The sequence below is a fragment of the Suricata suricatta genome, chromosome 5 (assembly GCF_006229205.1).
Source record: "Suricata suricatta isolate VVHF042 chromosome 5, meerkat_22Aug2017_6uvM2_HiC, whole genome shotgun sequence".
Lineage (NCBI taxonomy): Eukaryota > Metazoa > Chordata > Mammalia > Carnivora > Herpestidae > Suricata > Suricata suricatta.
In genome coordinates this window covers 83,373,504-83,389,828 of record NC_043704.1, presented here as the reverse complement: position 1 = coordinate 83,389,828, position 16,325 = coordinate 83,373,504, and the positions used below count along the sequence as shown (strand labels likewise).

The window sequence follows — 16,325 nt, the reverse complement described above, 5'->3', positions numbered from 1 at the left end:
TCTTTTACACATAAATACTGAGACACAAACAATTATTTGCTATGTAAGACTTGCTTCAAAATAGGTCAGGATTGCAAAGGATGGTGGTGGCATATAGATAAATCAAGATAGGCCATAAGTTGATCATGTTGAAGTGGGTTAATTATTCTTTTGTGTATGTCTGAAATCTTCTATTAAAAAAAAAGCACTACTCCAATGTCCATTATGTAGAAGAGCCCAAGTAACTGGTGGCAACTAAATGATACCAACTACATTTTTACAAGTTTAAGAAATTCCCAGTTACCTCAAAGCGAAAGAGCTCTGGGAAACTTAAAGCGACTGTAACACATCTGTGCAGTAGAATGTTTCTAGTGTTTTAACTAGCACCAAGTCACAGATTAACGAGGTAGCTTTATCAGCTAGAGGATACACACAACAGCACCAAGCACCAGCCATCAGCACTACTCACCTGTGCATTTCATCCCCTCAGCAAGGTTCTGAGGGACCAGAATTCCCACCTATAATAAGGCTATAACTACTTTCCTCTGTGGCTACAGAAAGTACTATTTTCAACTAAGTACATGTCTATAATAAGCAATTTTACAGCGAACTTTAGGCCACCTTATACTCACCCAAATTGCATACCCAATCAATGGACATGAGTTAGGATGCTAGCTATAATTTACACACTTAAAATACATACCCACTAGGATGACTATAATAAAAAAAAAAAGACAAGTAGTCACAAGGATGTCAAAAAACTGCAACCCTTACGCATTGTAGTAGGAATATTTTCAAATAGTATAGCCACTCTGGAAGAGAGTTTGGCAATTTTTTAAAAAGGTAAACAAATTTTCCAACCAAACCAACAATCATACTCCTAGGAATCTACCTAAGAGAAATAAAAACATATGTCCACACAAAGATATATATGTGAATGTTCACAGCATCACTATTCATAATAACCAAAAATTATGAATCCAAATGTCCATCAACCGGTGAATAAACAAAATGTAGTACAGCCATACAATGGAATATTATTTAGCAATTATAGGAACTAAGTACAGGCACAGGCTACACAACATGAGTGGACCTCAAGAACATTAGGCAACAAGCTGGATACAAAGGACTTCCAAGTTGTATGATTCTACTTTTATATGTTAATTTGTAGATGAGGACAATTTATGAAACAGATGTAAGTGGCTGCCAAGGGCTGGGGCTAGGAGAAGGAATCAACGGCAAAGGACAATGTGGGTAACTTTTATGGGCTAATGGAAATGTCCTAAGCCTGGATTGTGAGGATGGTTGCACAACTATATAAATTTACTGAAACCATTGAATTGTATATTTACAATGGGTGAATTTTATCACGTGTAAAACATATAGCTCAATAAAGCTTTTTTTTTTTTTTTTTTCAAAGTACCATTACACCAGTCTTAGAAGTGACTATTTTAAAGCTCTGGCTGACAGACGATTCATTTCATATAATTTCAATACAATGAATTCTGACAAATTATCAGGACTAAGAATATTATTAGCTTTTGCCTGAAGCCTAAACATGCTATTTTTAAAGGATTCCAAGTACATACATACATCTCTAAATCTTACTGATCAAGTATTAATCTTGGAGCTATGTGTCATCTTAACTGTAAGATAAAATCATTGTCTACAGCTTACATTATCATTTTGTCTTAGCCATTTTCCCCCCTAAACTTAGGTCCTACACTGTTCCCTTTTGTGAAAATATTGTTTGGCATTGCCCCAGTTTTCTATTAAATACAAAGTTTTCTTAGACTATTTCACAACTTGAAAATTTTTTAAGTAAATACTTATGCTGAACGTGCCTTCTAAATGTATACATTCTAAATTCACTGTCCTTGTTTTATATCATCAAGACACTTAGATACACTGCCTTTTCATTGTTTCAAACAATGAACTTTTTCAAACAAATCAGGCTTTGCTTTCACTATTTTGGTTCAAAATTCTTCCTTTCTTGCTTTAAACTGAATTTGATGTGTTCTTCATTCAAAGCAGTGCTGTCTTCTATGATCAGACCTGCTTTAACTTTGGTCTGATCCCATCTCTTTCCATTCCACTAAAAATCTGCCAGAGTCATAATGTTCACTCTAAGCCAAACATATTTTTTAAAAAACTTCTCTTAACCAAACATTTTCCCCCAAACCAAATTTCATATGAAATGCCATTAACCTACAGGAGATAAAGTAGAAAGTTATGAATAAAGTAGAAGAGGCCCCCTGCCTGCTGTGACCCAACCTCGTGCAACACAGCAGTGCCAAGGTGTGGCTTAAAACTAACGCTCTACATCACAAGTCACACTCTGCACAGCATAAATACAAAAAAATTAAACTGAAACTAAACAATACATATAAGAAAAACTTGGAAATAAATTAAAAATATACTTTTTGGAATCTAAATTTTTAAGTGGATAATTATAAAATGATTCCCCAAATAATTTGTCTTTAAAACCCCATAAAGACATTACTTTTTAGGAATTCCACCTACTACAAAGGTTGTGTACATTTTATCATAATTTCCTTATTTATGTCAAATTAAAAATAAAATCAACCACAGAAAAATCTAAAGCCACATTAACACAAAACAGTGAGCCTCGTGGAAAGCTGTTAAATAAATGAGTTGGTCAGCCGGAACTGCCAATTAACCAACAGCAGTAAAGAAAATAAGATAGCAAGAATGCTCTGATAAAACCACTTATGCATCTGTATTATAAATTAAAAAAAAAAACCATCCAGCACTATCTGCCTCCAGAAATCAGATACAAATCAAGCAAACATTCAACCAAAATGGCGACAAACACTAAGGATAAACCTGGAAAAGGGGATTAGTACTATTAAAAATTATCAAGTTTGTATTAACTACAAAATATAAATCCCTTCCCCTCAGAAATCAAAGGTAAAGATATGATATGTAACTTCACCATGTTTCTATAAAATAAAAATAGAAATTATTGCTATTATGACTGTAAAAATGGAGGCAAGTAAAGAGTTTAGAAATATACTTGTTTATAATCAATTAAATGATGAGCCATAATTTGAACCCTAATTATCACATTAAGTAGAAATCACAATTCAGGTATTGTGTCCTCAGTTATTAAGATATATGTTAAATAGTTCACATTTTAAAAACATTTTATCATTACATAACCAAATTTGATAAAATTTTATCAAAACATCTATGTATTCAATATAAATCATATTGTTAAAAGTTGTATAAAGTAACATTTAAAGAAACCTGCTGAGGTGCCAAATGATTATTTTCTATGAAATATACAACTTAACATTTAGAACTACATAAATTAATTCTTGCTAAAAGTTGATTCAGGTTTACAAAGGCATACTTTGGGAACTATAATAAATCTCCCCAGCACCACTTTCCTTTTTCATTCCAAAATTCTCTCATTAGGTTTAACTTTCTTCTGTCATCCATATGTAAAAGTTACAGAAGGTTTACAATACGAAGTCTTAATAGATAACATGTTTTTAAAAATCTAAGCAAAGTGCACATTAAACTAGCTACAACTACTCAAATTTCTTATCATCAAATAAAAAATAGATGAACACTTCATCACTTAAATCTTTCTGAAGAAAAAAAAAGTATAACCTTGCTTAAATAAGAATTCCCCAGTAGGATATTATATAAAAGATATCCTATGTTATCTTATTAAGTTCTTTCATTAAAACTTTTTAAAAGTCTAATGAACACACACTTATAATGTCATATTACACAACTACAGTACTGTTAAATAAAGCAGCCCAGGATAGTTGTAAACATTTTTAAAATGTAGCAAAAATGTAGTAAACAAGACTTGGCATGTCTTTTCTTCCCCAAACTTGCCATTACAATGCTCTATGAATAATTATTCTTCCTGGAAAAGTCTTATGGTATACTTTAGCCTTTAAAAATATTACACTGAAATAATATGTGAAAAGATTTAGTCATGGCAATTTCACTGAAGCTTTTATTGCCTCTGTTGGTAATATGACAGGGATTGTAAAAAGCACAATTGAACTTACAGAGATACGCAGATGATAGTCACTAAGGATAATCTTGATCTCAAGTATTTTTAGATGTGGGCACTTCTAATTTTATACACTTTACTATTTAAAAAGCATTACACTTTAAAATGTGTACCTGTTTTGACATTTGGCAAAAAGGAAACTGTACCTGTGGTTCAATTTAAAACAAAGAATCCGCCTGGGGAGTTTACCAAAATGAAGACTGAAACACTAATGAATTAAAGCATTTCAAGTTGTGTGTGTGCATGCGTGTGTGCGTGAACACGTGTGTCTCTTTCAACTCACTCCAATCTCTCACAAACTCACACATGCACACACATACATGGCCATCTGTGTAAGCACTGTTTTAGTATAAAATATTCCCTGTAACCAGACATTTATCTTCAAAATAATCACACCACATTAAACCAGTCTTCTCTTTTCAGCCCTAGTAATAGTATTGTTTAATTCTAAGATGCCATCATAGAGTGAACAACCTTAACTTTTATGCTACATAATTATATTCAAAGCTTTATGTATTTTTTGTTTATAATTACACAGTAATTATAAATGTTTAGTACCAAAATGATGACAAACACTATTTTGTTGAAAAAGGTCTTGCATTTAAAAGGAAAAGTCTGTAAACCCAAGGCACTAAGCCATGAACCAATATCAGACTTTTAAGAAAACAATTTTCTATTGGGGAAACAAAAAAAAACCTAATGGGATCTCATTTTAAAACACAACATACTCGAATTAATCAATCTGAAAATAATACCATAACTCAAAATCTTCAAGACAAAAAACAAAATAGTACATATATATATCTTTTTCAATTTTTCATAATTGAAGTTCCTCTTTATATTTACAAATATGAAGTCAGGAAATACTGAAAGCAGCAGGATTCTTCTTTTTTTTCTTTTTTTCTTTTTTTAAATAACCAATTCCAGTAAACTGAATAGAAATTTTCAAAATATTCTTTTGGTAGAATTATATTCTTGAGTTAAAGTTATGATTGGAATATTAATATAGTATCTATGGGGAAAGCTTTCTAGTCAATTTCAGAACTGTGTAAATAAAAAGTAGTAGTACGATGTCATTGTTTCTTAAAATCATTTCCACATCAACAGAAAATGTACTGCTATTCTGCAGTATATTCCTTTGATAATTTCAACACTGGACACAGTTGCCTACATATACCAAGCAGATTCTATTCCTGCTAGAGACCAAAGTCATCCAATTTATGAAGTTTTCCATTTTTTTTACTTGCCTTACAGAAATGTTTAAGAAAGCAATAAACCCTTCACATGTCAGGAAGTGAACAAAGACATGAGCATCTTTAGCATGAAAGCAGTTCATGGGTCTTGTAGTGAAAAAAATACATACAAGAAAGAATTCTGCTTTGACGTGAAAACTGAGCTTATTTGAATAAAACAAAAAAAGGTGAAGAAACTAAGTAATTTATAAAAATAGAAGCCAGATTGGAATTTTGCATCAAGTACATGCTTGCTTGAAAATTTTTGCTCCTAAAGTATTTGGCAACCACAGTGATTAGCAGTTAAAGCAATTTCAACAAAATAAGAAGTCATCAAAAATGGACTATTTGTCTGAAAGCAGTACCTATAAGGATTGAACTTCATGGCTCATCACGACCATTTTCAAAATTTAATTCCTACTATCTTATAAATTAAGAGAATTTCATTTGTGTTCCATAGTGCGCTGACAAAAAAAACCAAAAACAAAACAAAAAAATAAAACCCTCATGCCTAAATTTAGAATATTGTATTGTGTAGCACTCTAAAACATTCAAAACAAATTAAATAGTTTAACTTATTTGACAGGCATATAAGCATTTCAAAATCATAATCAAATCCAATTATGTAGTGCATAATGTAGACAGGAGTAGAATCTAACATTATGCAGACATTTTCTAAATAAAAGCTCCCTGTTAAGACAACTATATATAAACACGGGTAAGGTAAGTGCAGACTAGTTCTGTGGAACCTTTTGAAATCGAGGGTCTGAAACACAATAAATTTTTCTGGTAGGCACACCAAGTTATCCTAAAAAATTTTCATGTTGGTTATTTTGACATCAGTTACTCTACTCACATCAACAATACATGTGATTTGCCCGGGAAAAAAAAATCCCCCCAAACCAAAACACCATTCGAGATCCAGTACACTTAAATATATCACTCTCATTGGAAGTGCTATCAGCATAGTCTTTGCAACTAGCCCAAAGCATATATTTAAGAAGTTTTTTGTTTGTGATGTTCATATGTTTAATTCTTATGCCAAACTGTTTTCTGATGAAGACAGCATTGTGCTTTATGCAAGAATGGAAACCTCAAAATAATCACCATAAAGCTCCTAAGACTTATGGGAGAATAAACTAGGATGGTCCACAGATATAAGATGAAATCCACAATGTCGGAATTATAAATGTTTAGAGCGGCCCAGACTAGAAGACAAGCCCAAACCACCATTAGAAGAATGAAATACGATATGGTCCAAGATGTATCCTTAAAGTTTTGACACAACCCTCAGTCTGAATTGTGAGGATTGATCTTCAGTTCAGTCCAGCCAGCAGAAATTGACTGTGCAATTTTCCGTTGTATTTATTGTACAGACTATGTACATTCTAGAAGGTTCCTTTAGTGCTACACTGTTGTACTTTTTGTCCCAGCAATTTGAGGGCGTGCAAATTCCACAAAGTCATCAATAAGAACAGGCCATGCTCCTGGAAAAAGAAAAAAAGTATGGGAAAATGGAAAGAAAGAAAAGCAGAAATAGGGCTAACATTTTAAGAGAATCCTTTACTTTTGAAAATACCTTCCCTATAATGGTTAAAGTATATCATTAAAATATTCTCACTGAGAAGACTCCCAAAATTCTAGCTTTTTAGAGTTCTTACCCAAAGTACTCCTTGTTTTTTCTCCACTCTATTATTCCAACACTTGATCAGTCCCTGAATAATTAATAATAACTCACTCTTCTAGTAAACAATCAATAACAATATTGTTTTCTGAAGGCCCCTAAACTAGCAGCCTAAGAAACAGCCATGCTATAATGGCATGCTGCCAGCACTGAGAGCGTAGTTACGTAGGAAGAAAAAAGTTTTCAGGCATTTTGTAGCAAACTTACAAGGTAAATTAATATCAAGTATTAAACTCTATCCTATTTCAAGACAATAAATTGCTAAGAGATTTTTATTGCATGCCTCTACACATCCACATGCCAACCTCCAAATCAGGAAGGTCTCCAAGTTTTGTAAGGCCTAATAGCACAATTATCAGCAGATTAGACATTTCTCATTTATTAGTGATGACTAGACTTTGTTTCATTATAATAAAAACAAAAAGAAAAAAATAACATTATATCTGGTTAAATAGTTCCAAGACACTTTTAAGGAGGCCAAGATCATTGGACAATCTCAAATACACATCCTGCTAATTCTCAAGGGAGGCTAGGTGAGTATGTATGTGTGATGAAAGCAATGTAAATCACTGCCACCTCTCAAAAGATTAAAGTACATGTCCTAGTAGTAGATGGTAATACCATCTTTTTACACTCATGATAAAATATCAGAAAAACCTTCAATTGGTGATTGTTTACTAAATGTCAATAGTACCACGGTATGCAGCTGAAGTACATTTCAAATTAAACAAAGTCACTAAACTTGAGTTTACAAATTCATAGATGGATAGCTAACATTAAAAAACACAAAAATTCAAAGTACAGTAAGAGGAGTAAGGAATAAACTGAAAATCTAAAACATGGATGAAAATTACTTTCTGGAAGACAGGATTACTGAGTTGGTATTTAAAGAAACAGAGACTGGTAAAGAGGACAAAGGTATTTTATACATTAAGAGGACAGAAAGTCAGAAGACAGAAATTCCAATGACAAGAAAAACAGATGTGGACAAGAAATTCAAGAGTGTGTGATTAAAGAAAAAAAAAGTTGGTAGGGCAAAAACCTTCATTACCTTCTTCATCATAATTAGACATGTCATCTGCAATCATTGTACTGAAGTCTAAAAGAAGATTCCAAGTATCTTTTGGTATTGATCGTTTATGATGTTCCTATTTTTAAAAAAATAAGCAAAAAAATCCAAATCACCAAAAAGTTTCAAAATACCAGTCCAAACAACGCTAAATTCAAAATGGCAGAACAACCGGTATAATCAAACTGTGGTAATCAAATTTCTCATTCTATGTCCACTTCACACTCTGAGTTAGTCATGCTTTTAAAAAATGTTAATTTAGGGGCGCCTGGGTGGCTCAGTTGGTTAAGTGTCCAACTTTGGCTCAGGTCACGATCTCACGGTCCAGTCCCTGAGTTCGGACCCCATGTCAGGCTCTATGCTGACAGTGTAGAGCCTGAAGCCTGCTTTAGATTCAGTATCTCCCTCTCTTGCTGCCCTACTCCCGCTGGCACTCTGCCTCTCCCAAAAATAATTATAAATAAATAAATGTTAATTTATCTTCAAAGTAAAAATTTAGAAAAAAGATGGAACTGCAGAAAACATGAACTTACCAACAAAAATTTATTCCATAAGTCTAAGAATTTAAATCTTCCATTAAGCACTAAATTCCAGTAGGCAATGGCCATTTCTAGATCTGTAATATTAAAAATAAATTATGTATTTCAAATTCCATGAATATTTATCCCTGCAAAAAAAAAACAGGTAAGACCAAAGATATCCCTTTAAATAAATAAATGCATACATACATAAATACATAAATAGCTTTTTTCCTAAATACTTATGTCTTCAAATTTTCATACATAGATAAAATTAAGGTTTGTATCCTGTGCCCCTCACCAATGAACAGTCCCTTCAGGGCAAAAAGAATACCACTTACCTCACAGGGCGGTTCTGCAGTTTAGCAGCAGCCCTAACCTCTACCCAGAGCTCCATCCCAACCCCAGTGGTGACAACCAAAACTGTCTCCAGACATTGATGGCCAAAGCTACCCTGGGGGGCAAAACTGCTTCCAGTTAAGAACCACTGATGCACATCTTCAGGCTGTAATGCAAAGGACTATCTACAATGACTGATCCTTGACCTCTGAGTCTATGAAGAATATTGACTTAAAAATTAATCAACTAAGATTTGCTCCTTTAAAAGTTTAATGAAGATGGAATACATGACTATTTGACTGAGTGTGGAGCAGAGTGAAGCCATACCGCACATTACAAAGTACAATACCTGTCATGACAGAGAGAAAGACCCATGATCACTTTCAAGGAATTATACCAGTTAAAGTATCAAGCTTTATTAATAAATTTACATCTCTGGGTCAGAAAAAAATTATATCTCTAGTAACTTAAAAGTCCTGTTAGATAATGATCTCTAAACCACTCCTGATAATGTGAAAAATCCTGAGACTAGGAAAGACGTCAAAGAAGTTCACATCATACCTCAAAGGTCAATGTAAAGGCCATAAGGCAAAAAAATCCCTTCTTCACTGGACCTTCACCTCTTCAAGGAAAGGAACAAAATATCCCCAAACTAGCAGAGTGAAACACACAGTAGGCATTCAGAAACTGCTGAAAGAATGAACTTCCTACAGTTCCTTGTGCAAATGTACTACTTACCTTTGAATCAATCATTAGGTCTTCCTTCAAACTCAGTGGAAAAGGTGCCATTTTTTCCTCCTATCCAAGGATAAGTCCCTAACACCATTCACTGTTCTCAATACATCCTGCCTCTTCAAGGAACCTCGACTATTATTCTCCTTTCTCCCTACACCTTCAACTTTGTCTTGTTTTCTGCCTTTTCCTGCTTCACAAAGAAACAGCTCAGGTTATAGCCCTTCCCTTTAAAAAAAACTTTCTTGGGTCTCTCATCCCCCTAACTAGCTACCCTCTTTCTCCTTCCCTTCACAGAATATCTTGGAACAGTACACGGAGTCTTTTACTCTTATACATAATGTGTTCCTGAATGCATGTCTGAAAAGTCAAATTCAGAACCTAGGTTTTAAGGAAACTAGAAACATGACACCAATTCCTAATCATAATACCTTTTTAATCTCTACAGTCTTTATAGTTCTGTAGACAATATTCTTTCCAGGTTCTTCAATTTTGTTCTTTTTCTTACCAACTAAACATGTAACTGTCTGCTTCAAGTACAGTAAAATGGCTGTTAGCATGCTTAATGATTCCCTTCAAATGCACTAAATTTATGAGAAATAAGCTTATTACTAGTACTAGCATTTTTTCCCTTTCAACAAATTTTCACAAAAAAGGATAAACAACAACAGAGACAATCAAATAACCAAAAATCATGAGACACCCTATACATGCCCATCTGTTTGGTGATACACTAAGGAAAGAATCTGACAAGGATAGAAGTGTATGTGTATCATGTTTGAAGGTTTAGGTTAATTTTCTGTACTCTACACTGTCTATTTCCTCACCTCCCCCCACACTCTTTAATTCCATAAACTAGGTGTATACCTCTGTCACTCAACTGAAAATAATCTCTGCTAAATAAACACCTTTATTCCTTGATTTATTTGGCTCTCTGCCATATTAGACAAAATTGAATACACCTCCTAGATGGGATTGTCACTTCAGCTTTACTGATAGCACTCTATTATTTTCCTCTGTCCTCTCTTTCTCATTCTCTTCTACAGGGTCCCCTTCCTCCATTCATCCACTTGATGTTGGTGTTCTGTAAGACTGTGTGTCAGCAAGAACCACTTCTAATCCCTGCAGTAGATTTTTCAAACCCTTGACTTTTTTCATGTTAGACACTCAATTGTCTTTAACAACTCCCAAATCTTGAAACTTGTATCTTTATATTCTATATTCACATATCTAACTGCCTAAGGACAATTTTAACTGGGTATCCATAAATAGCACAAATTCAACAGAGTCAAACTGAACTCATTATCTTCCTCTATAAACCTGCTTATTCCTTCTTTCCAATGTCATCACCCTACAGGGTTTCTCAATGAAACACAATTTTGCATTGCGAAGACCTGCCCTAGGCACTGAAGAACATTTAGCACCCATTCAATGCCAGAAGAAATCCTCAGTCATTATGACAACCAAAAAACACTCCCACAGGTTTCCAAAATGTCCCCTAAAAAGGTTTTTGGAGCTGATTGAGAAACTCCATTCTTCTCATCATGCAATTCTAGTCAAGAGTTCTTTCATCTTGGCTTCTAAGTACCTTTTAAATCTCTGTCTCTTCTCCATCCTTCCTGGCAGAGCCAATGCAAGGGTCCTCTTGGCGTGTCTAGCTAAATCACTGCACAGCTTCATTACCAATCACTCTTCCTCTAGCTCTGCCTCCACTCCTTTGAAAGAGCCACAATGCTTTCATATGGACCCTTCAGTCATATAAATTTGTGGTGTCACTTCCATGTTAAAATTCTTCAATGTTTAAAACAATGAGATACCACTACACACCTTCTGACATGGCCAGAATACAAAACACTGACAACACCAAATGCTCCCAAGGATGTGAAGCAACAGGAACTCTCATTCATTGCTGGTAGGAATGCAAAATAGCACAGCTACTTTGGAAGACAGTTTGGTAGGTTCTTACAAAACTAAACATACTCTTACCATATGATTCAGCAATAGCTACTCCTTGTTATTTACCCAAATGAACTGAAAACTTATGTCCACACAAAAACCTGCACATGAATGTTTACAGCAGCTTTATTAATAATTGCCAAAACTTGGAAGCAACCAAGATGTCCTTTAGTAGATAGATTATATAAACTGTGGTACACCCAGGCAAAGGAATATTATTCAGTGCTAAAACAAGCTATGAAGCCATGAAAAGACATAGCGGAAAACAAATACATATTATTATCACTAAGTGAAAGAAGCTAGTCTGAAAAGGCTATCTACTGTATGATTCCAACTGTAGGACATACTAAAAAAGTAAAATTATGGCGACAGTAAAAAGATCAGGGGTTGACCGGGGTTAGGAGGAAGGAAAGGATGAACAGGCAAAGCAGAGGAGTTTGAGGGCAATGAAACGTCTCTGTGTGATACTATAATCATGGATACGTGTCATCTACGTTTGTCTAAACCCGCAGAATGTACAATATCAAGAGTGAACCCTGATGTAAACTTGAACTTTGGGTGATAATGGTGTGTCAAAATAGGTACAACTGTAACAAATGTGACACTCTGGTGAGGGATGTTGATAATGGGAGAACTTCTTTATGTGAGGGAGCAGAGGGTATATGGAAAATCTCTGTACCTTCTACTCACTTCTGCAGAAAACCTAATAAAAGAGCTCTACAGTCCATTAAATTTTTAAAAATTTTTTAAATATTTATTTGTTTTCGAGAGAGACAGAACGTGAACAGGGGAGGGGCAGAGAGAGGAAGACACAGAATCCAAAGCAGGCTCCAGGCTCAGAGCTGTCAGCACAGAGCCTGACGCGGGGCTTGAACCCATGAACCATGAGATCATGACCTGAGCTGAAGTCAGACACTTAAAGGACTGAGCCACCAAGGCGCTCCATAATCTATTAAAATTTTTTTAAATATTTTATTTATTTTTAATACAGAGAGAGACAGAGCATGAGAGGGGGAGGGGCAGAGAGAGAAGGAGACACAGAATCTGAAGCAGGCTCCAGGCTCTGAGCCAGCTGTTAGCACAGAGCCCGACGCGGGGCTCGAACCCACGAACGTGAGATCTGACCTGAGCCGAAGCCGGAGGCTTAACCGACTGAGCCACCCAGGCGTCCCTATTAAAATTTTTTTAAAACTCTGCAATGATTTTTCTATTGCCTTCAGATAAAATCTATAACTTTTAGTTAAATGAACTTACTTGCAGTTCCTCAAAGATGCTATGTCTCTCATTTCTGAACAAATGAACTTGCTCACCTCTCAATATCAGAGGTAGCTTCTTTTCCTTTGGCCTTGAAAACATATACTCATTCTTCAAGGCTCAAAAATGAATCATCTTTGTGAAGACTGTTGGCAAACTCACCTAGATAGACTTAAGATGCTCCTGACTCCATGCTCACAGACTAGGTAGTCAATAAAAATGAAATGGGAAAGTCAAATGAAAAGGGAATACCCCAAAATTGAGCAGGTTGGGGCACCTGGGTGGCTCAGTCAGTTAAGCATCCAACTCTTGATTTTAGCTCAAGTGGTGATCTCATGGTTCATGAGTTCAAACCCCACATCTGGCTCTGACAGTGCAAAGCCTGCTTGGGATTCTCTCTCTGCCCCTCCGCCACTTCTCTCCCTCTCTCTCTCTCTCTCTCTCTCTCTCTCTCTCTCTCAAAAAAAAAAAAAAAAAAAAGGTTGTACAGGGATAAAATGTCAGTTGCCACAAGTACAGGAAAAACTGCCCTTTAGATAGAATTGCCAGAATGACAGAGAGAACAGCCTAGCTAGAGAGAAGTGGTTTAAAATAGTAGTTTATAGTTTAGCCTCTTAAATCCCAACTCTACCACTAGCTAAGGCAACTTGGGTAACTGAGTTCACCTCTCTATAATTCAGTTTAAAATAAAGGTAACAGTATCCACTCTCACAGGGTTGCTGTAAGGATTAAACAAGTTAATATACATAAAACACTTAGAACAGTGCCTAGGAAGTAAAATATGAGTTCTTCCTATCACTATTTATTTTTAGTAATTCTTAGAAGTCGAAAAGAGAGAAAAGTGAACAATTAGGTAATAAGCAGCAACAATAGTTAGAACAAAAGGAAAAGACAGAGAAAAAGAGACAAGCAAATAACAGCACCGCCTAAAACTGAGATAGAGAATTAATTCTTAAACCCTTATAAGGTAAAATTAAAAATGCAAACAGAGGTAATCCCACTGTCAAGCAAAATCAACAAGGGCAACGTGGGATTTCATAAAAGGTGATGAACTGAGTCTGAACGAACATGGAAATGAACTGAGACTGGATCCAAACACTGTCCATAAAGGAAACAAAATGCTGCCAACTCATAAGAGGATGGAATGATAATTAACAATCATATTCACAATGTCTTCATTTATTTACAAATATCTCCAGTTACCCCAACATAATATAAAAGAATATAAAATGTGGAGTCAGAAGATCAGAGACTGAGAGCCCCTCTAAAGTTAAATGACCTTAATAAGTCAGCCTCTCTAACCATGAATTTCTCCATCTTTACAATGAAGAGGATAATAGGTTTTTTAGTTAGCTCAAAGGGCTGTTATAAGAACTAAATGGGATTATATAGATAAAAATACACTTTAAAAACACTCTATAAAATTATTTCTAAATAAAAGTCTAACAAACAATCTTAAAATGTTTTAAATCAACTGACCAGGCATAAGATTCTGGCTGAACCACAGTTCACAAGAAAATAACCTGTGATGGGGCACTTGGATGGCTCAGTCAGTTAAGCGGCCGGCTTCAGCTCAGGTCATGATCTCACAGTTCGTGGGTTCGAGCCCCGTGTTAGGCTCTGTGCTGACAGCTAGTTCAGAGCCTGGCGCCTGCTTCAGATTCTGTGTCTCCCTCTCTCTCTGCCCCTCCCTGGCTCATGCTGTTTCTCTCTCTCAAAAATAAATAAAAACAGAAATTAAAAAAAAAAGAAAGAAAATAACCTGTAAACTCGAGTCTAATAAAAGTTGAGGATGGTCCTAAACATGACATGGTTGCTAAAGAACAAATGTGTAATTTCTGACTAAACAGAATGGACAGTCTCAAAAAAAGAACAGACTCCTGGTGTTCCCCAGTGCAAACAACCTCCTTCTGGAGTATTATGTTCGGCTTTAAGTGAGAGTCTATTTTGAGAGAAACTGAGATATTGGAAATATACCTGAGAGGGGATAGTAACAGGAATAACAAAGGTCTTCTCGAATGAAGAATAATTAAGATAACTGGAATGGTGACCCAGAAGAAAAAGGAGAAGGGGTAAGTGACAGCAATCTTTAAATGGTCAGATTTCCTCATGCTGTGGGGGAGGACAAATAAGCGCAGTGGCAGAAAGATGTTCACTTCATAAGGAAGAACTGTGATAAGAAGTAGGAGTATTCTGTGACAAGAACGGACCACTTCCTAAAACAATGTGTGTCCTATCCCTGTGTATTCAAAAGTAGGAACTAAATGAGCATTGGCTATGGATGCTACTTTGGATAGGTTAGAAAATTTATGAAATCCCTTTCCAATCTGAGATTGAGAAGACTACGAGAAATGGCAGGTGCCGGTGGCAGAGGAAGCAGCCTATCCTGGTGTCAAAGGAAATCAGGTGTCAAGGAAAATGAGAAAATATGGAAAACACCAGCTCTCGTTATAACTAGCACAGCTATTTATAAATAAACCACAGTGCTGTCACTGTCACTCTGCCAATTTGTCTTGGAACTTACCTCCTCTCCTATGATCCTCTAATTCTTCTCTGCCAAATACTGTAATTTAAGAGCTCTGTGAGCCCTTAGAAAGGCTGTCAAGAAAACTGTTTTCTTTTTAACTAAGTTCTTCAACTAAGCAAGTCATTACATTTCCCGACACCCAACACCAATGCAAAATAAAAGGAGAAATTAGGATTTGTCTTCCTGTTACCTTTTTTTTTTTTATCTTTTACATTAAGAATTTTTTAGTTTTGGGCCTACAGAAAAATTGAGCAGAAAGTACAAACAGTTCCCATATACCTCCACACACCTCCCCCCCCCCGTTTCCACTATTTTTAACATCTTGCTTTAGTGTGGTATAATTCTTACAACTGCTCAGCCAATGTGGATATACAAGTATTAACCAAAGTCCATATTTTACATGGATTCACTCTGTGTTATATATATTTTTAAATATTAAATGTGTGGTTAAGTACACATAACAAAATTTACCACCTCAACCATTTCTAAGTATATGATTCAGGAGTGTTAGGTGCTTTCACACTGTTGGGCAACCAATTTATGGAACTCTTTTCTGCAGAATGGAAACTCCATACCCATTAAACAATATTACAATTTTCTTAAGCTCAATACTTATTGGATAATAAAATAATTTTTTTATAGTTAAGATGATATTCTGGGTTTTTTTCTTTAATGTTTTTATTTATTTTTGAGAAAGAGAGAGACAGACAGTCAAAGCAGGGGAGGGTCTGAGAGAGAGGGAGACACAGAATCTGAAGACAGGATCCAGGCTCTGAGCTAGCTGTCAGCACAGAGCCTGACGTGGGGCTCGAACCCACGAACTATGAGATCATGACCTGAGCCAAAGCTGGACACTTAACCGACTGAACCACCCAGGCGTCCCAATAAAAAAAAAATTTTAAATCGAATTCTGTTCAGTCTTTTCTGCAATTTCCCCTATAATCCAAAATTCCAATTTATATTAACATATCCAATATC

The 16,325-nt window shown here is 35.3% G+C and overlaps 1 protein-coding gene across 2 annotated transcripts in view; it reads right to left on the bottom strand.

Moving 5' to 3' along the window:
• Positions 1 to 3,958: 3,958 nt before the first annotated feature.
• Positions 3,959 to 16,325, bottom strand: part of DCUN1D1 (defective in cullin neddylation 1 domain containing 1) — a 33,801-nt gene continuing 21,434 nt past the window's right edge. For both annotated transcript variants that reach the window (XM_029939810.1, XM_029939811.1), the window contains exons 5-7: positions 8,555 to 8,637; positions 8,004 to 8,100; positions 3,959 to 6,755 (exon numbers count right to left, since the gene is read on the bottom strand). In XM_029939810.1, coding sequence (XP_029795670.1) covers positions 6,676 to 6,755; positions 8,004 to 8,100; positions 8,555 to 8,637 — 260 coding nt within the window. In that variant the 3' untranslated portion in view covers positions 3,959 to 6,675. The remainder of the gene's footprint in view (positions 6,756 to 8,003; positions 8,101 to 8,554; positions 8,638 to 16,325) is intronic.